Below are 4,871 nucleotides of genomic sequence, written 5' to 3' on the forward strand. Positions count from 1 at the left end.
CAAAGATTCGTGCGCTTCAACCTCTACTGTCGAGCTCACCACCTTGGGGCATTTAATACCCCCAAATAGTGCTTAGAATCGACCCCAAAGTTTATATACCAAGTTAGCATGAAAAATTTGCTCTTAAGAATCATTAGTCCTTAGACCAACTGTTTTAACTGTCAAGGTGATGGTTACAAGAGTGGAAGCTTTTTTAAGTGCTTGCAACAAACTGTGCTTATGAAGAAAGATGTTTCCAATTAAGGACATAAGCCTGTTTCTCGCAATCTCTTTTGAATTTGCATCTTCCTATTCGTGCTAGCTTCCCGACAAAGCATTGCGATACAGAAAATAGAGACACCTGAAGCAATAAGAAAATCAAAGCATGATGCCAATGAATCAAGAATGCACATGCCAAAATTTCTACAGACAACACTTCTAGCTTCAAATTTGAAGCTGACTACATCATACTCATTTTTCAGCATTTGGAATTCTAAGAAAACATGGATTAGCAGAACCAACAGAGCACTATCACTTTCAGCAATAGAGCTCAAGGAAGAATAGTGTGCAAGCTACCACACCGGGCTTCTCTTTGAGGCAACAGTCGCACTATCGATACTGCCCGGCGATCTGCGTGGGCTGAAGTAGAAGCTGAAGGCACTGTAGTCCTTGCTCAAGAAAGAATATTGCTGGGGAGGGCCCTTCTCATCAGGCCCAGGTAAGATATGAGTTTCTCTCACAAGCAACTCATCCCTCTTGTTGGTCCCTCGGCCGCCGCGGTGTCGATGCTCATGAAGCCGATACTTCTCGGCAGCAAATGGAGGCTCATGATGATAGTAACCCTGTTGCAAATGTGGATGATGCGATTTGACTCCTTCGGGTGCTGGCGGATCATTCTTGTGATGGCGGTTGCTGTGGCCATATTTCTGAGTATTCACATACCCATCATACACAAAGTCTTGCCTCTTGATGCCCTGTTTCTTCTTCTGCCTGCGACCTAGCATGGGAGATAGCGTCTTGCTGAAAACCTTGCCCCAGCTACTCCTTGTAGAGATGGTGTGGAGCTGGCCACCATACTCCTCATCAACCTCGAGCCCTGGGTTTTTGGATGTCTTCACTGGAGCTAGCTTGGGGCTTCTAAGCAGCTGTTTCATTGCTTGTAGACTCATCAACCTTGGGCTCTTGAGAGCATCTTTGTCCACATTAACTGGCATTTTCTCCACCACAGAAGCTCCCTGCTTTATCGACAAAGCATCTTCATACCGCTCTGAATTTCCATTGAGATGCTTGCACCTGTGGCCGTGGCGCCCTTCATTCGACTCATAGTCATCCTTAAAATCAAGAAACTCTTGCTGGCTCAAGCTACCCCTTCTCACTTTCAACATGGGCACGGGGGAAACCCTTACATCCCTTCCACAGTCAATGCTCATTGTGCCATTTTTCCTCTTGTTGAGAAAGCTGGCAATCTTTGCACGCGGACTCTTCGCCTCAGGTTTCACAGCATGTGGGCTAGTTGAAGGGTAAGCTGCTGATGCATTGATACTACCTCCATCACCCAGAGTGCGCTCTTGGCCGTTGATATGGTCTCCAAAAGTATCATGGAAGCTTCCTGATCTGGAGCTTCTCAACTGCTTGCTTGAATGAGGGCCATTGTCCATTACCAAATGGTTATCATGCTTATAACTGCAAGAATGAATGTCGGGAGATTTGCTCCCAACCTTGGTATTTTTGTTGATGTGAGAAGGTACTCTTGATCCAATGAACACACCTGCACTAGTACTCTCCTTCATCTCATCATTTACCAATGACAATGATTTCCTTCTTCCTCGAGAGGCTGAATTTGGTGATGCAGCTACCGAATAAACGAGTGACGGTTGTGAGAACATCATAGCATCACCACCTGATATAGACTTGGACCTTCGGTTTCGTCCAGCAAAGAATGAAGAGATCCAGGAAAGTCTGCTTGCTTCATCATCATGGCTGTAGCCTTCATTGAGTTTAGGCAAGTCATGGCCAGTCTGTGCTAAACTTGTTTTTGGGGAAGCTTTTTCTTCATCACCATAACTATCCATTCGAAGCGGGCTCGTTGCAGTAAATTTTGAAACAGGAGATGGGAAGTGATGTTTTCCGTGCATCCTTGAAGGGGAGGCCATAAAGTGAGGGGAGGAAAGCAGTGATGAGGCATATTCACCCTTGCAGAAGCTGTCATGAGCATCTCTTCCTGTTGAAGAGAATACGCTCTTACCTCGATATGTGAAACCATCATTGGCAGCTTCCCACCTGCTGTCCTGCCCGAGGTTAGCCAGCCTTGCACCTGTGTATTGGCGTCTTTTCGGCCTTCCATCAAGGCTGCCACCTCTCCATGCATGCAATTGATCACCTACATGTGAGCCAAAATAGCTCTGCTTCTTGGTACTGACACGGGCATTGCCATCTTTGAGACCACGCAGTATCGACCATAGGGACGACCGTCTCTTCCTCGAGATTTCTTCCGAAATGAATGCGTGCGCTATGTCGCATGCAGGCCGTGCAATTCTCTGAGAAGACTTTGCTATATATGCAGAAGCCTTGGAGCCATGGAATTGAGGGGAGGAAGTAAGAGAGTGATGACGATGCTTGCTCATGGAAGAGACGGACATTTGCCGAAAATCTGTATGGCTGTAGTCGCAGGGCGAGCACTGTGAACCCGCATGTACGCCGCAGTTTCGCGGTATGTAGTGAGTAGAAGGGGATTGCACATAGGCAAGATGAGAATTGGGGCTCATGTCATAGAGACCATTTGCCATAAGTTCTTCGTCCTCTTCTTCTTCGATGAGGGCGAGGAGGCGGTCGTTAAGGCAGTAGGCGCAGATGCCCACCATGGCATGAAGAGGATGCCTTCTACACCTGCCCATTTTGAAGTGGGGGTGGAGCAAGCAGCAGCGGACCTTTGAATTCAGGGAATACTAAAGCCTGCAACCGTCTACATTATAACAGGGAAGACTCAAGAGACTGAAATGCCACTGTAATGGGCAGCAGCGTAGGAGTGTGTGCGTGCACGTGCGTCAGTTATGCGTATATGTGAGTGCGTGTGTGTGTGTGTGTGGGGGGCGGGGGGGACCGTTTGCTGGTGTCTTGTGGGTGTGTACTGTGTGTGCGAGAGAGTGAATGCGAGAAACACGAAGCTGCTAATGGAGAGAGAGAGAGAGAGAGAGAGAGAGAGAGAGAGAACCAGCTCAATAACCAGCGTATAACATACGTTCACGCGGCACGCTGTATAGAACAACCTTTTGCGTCTGTGTTTGATCATTGACGACAGACCCAGACCATGAAATTTCTATACGTATCATCAATATGTGTGTGTAGAGAGAGAGAGAGAGAGAGAGAGAGAGAGAGAGCGCTTGTGACGACGGCCAAAGCACCCACTGAGTGATCCCAGAAAGCCATAGCTGCGGGCGGGGTGACCTCGTCATGTGGTTGGCTGTGTGTATGTAAAAGAAGACTCGAGAGAAGAGAGAGAGTGAGCCGCTCCTGCCTGCGCATTAGATGCTAGAGAGAGGAGAGAGATATAGAGAGAGTCTCTCTGTCCTAATTATCCAATAATAAAAATAATAAATAGTTATTATTTAAGTAAGGAAAAACTAATTAAATAACGGGGGGCGCCCTTTTTGTATGCTAAAAAAAGTGTTAATGGGCTGCGAGACAAAAGGGGCATTAAAAGGATTTTGGTGTAGGGCCAGCAGCTCCCCCTGACTCTCACTCAATTTGCGAAAAGGCCATCTAACCCACCTCTTTAATTCCCTTTTCGCTCAATCATTTCCATTTTCAGTTCCTATTTTCCGCAATTTTACAATTTTAGGTTTCAAAACCTAAACCTATATATAAAAATCATTTCCCTTTTCAATTACCATTTTCCGCAATTTACAATTTTAGGTTTAGGTTTCAAAACCTAAAGCAATTTAAAAAAAAGGTTAGGCTATTGATTTTTGTTTTCATGGATTGAAAAAGAATTCAATTATAATTCGGGTAGAAAAATCAGAATTTGAATAAAGCCGTTTTTTCTTCTTTTTGTAGTGCTCCTCCACATTATGCATTTTTGGGCGGACGACCCTTCATCCACATATTCAGATTTGGACGAATCCAATTTGAATATCTTCCCTTTTTGTGAGGTGTAGATAGGAACATCCTCCAAAGTCCGCACTATCTCTCACGGGCACATTCAAATGGGATCAACCGTGGGGGTCATTCGGACTGTCGTATGCAATTTTGAAAATCCGGTTTGTCGGGCAAATTTGAACGAGAAAGTAAATTTGGGCCAGTCAGGATTGTCTTGCACCTTGCGCGTAGAATCCATGGCCTGCCCCGTGCTATGCATGTGCTTTACTCACCACGCTCGCATACGTTCACTAAAAAACATGGTATTTCAATGCATTACATTGTAAGTGCGGACTGATTTGTAAATTCGGGACCCGATTGCACGACCTACAATGCATGCGTATCACGATTTTTCACCTCCACCCTTGATCCCATTTGAGCATGCCCGTGCCATATAGTGTTGATGAGTGCAACATTGTAAAATTGATTCAGGATCCCTAAGGAGTTCTCAAATGCTTTGAGTGCGTCCCCACAGGCCCTCCATGTGGAATAGAGAGCCATTTTCTAGGTGTGGAGTCCGCTGACAAAGGGCTCACAAAGAACACCTTCCCCATAGAGTCAGAGGTGCAAGTCATGCGCACAATCTTGATCATTTTGACAGAAGCAACACAAACTCAAGCAAGTCACTCCTTTTTGCTGCCAATCCCGCTACCACCCGGTAAAAACTGTAACTTTAATTTAGGGTAGTTGAAGCATCCCCTATCGGAATCTATCGTTATAGCAATTTTTGGAGGAGGCATGTGTGGCTCACAACAAGC

The 4,871-nt window shown here is 45.8% G+C and overlaps 1 protein-coding gene across 1 annotated transcript; it reads right to left on the reverse strand.

Annotated features, from left to right (window-relative positions):
* Positions 1–411: 411 nt before the first annotated feature.
* LOC147429417 (uncharacterized) lies at positions 412–3,388 on the reverse strand. Its single transcript, XM_086495197.1, has one exon. It carries the CDS (start codon positions 2,871–2,873, stop codon positions 552–554), a length of 2,322 nt encoding a protein of 773 aa, XP_086351323.1. The 5' UTR covers positions 2,874–3,388; the 3' UTR covers positions 412–551.
* Positions 3,389–4,871: the final 1,483 nt, after the last annotated feature.

The sequence above is a fragment of the Adiantum capillus-veneris genome, chromosome 22, assembly GCF_014529385.1.
Source record: "Adiantum capillus-veneris isolate H3 chromosome 22, ASM1452938v2, whole genome shotgun sequence".
Classification (NCBI taxonomy): domain Eukaryota; kingdom Viridiplantae; phylum Streptophyta; class Polypodiopsida; order Polypodiales; family Pteridaceae; genus Adiantum; species Adiantum capillus-veneris.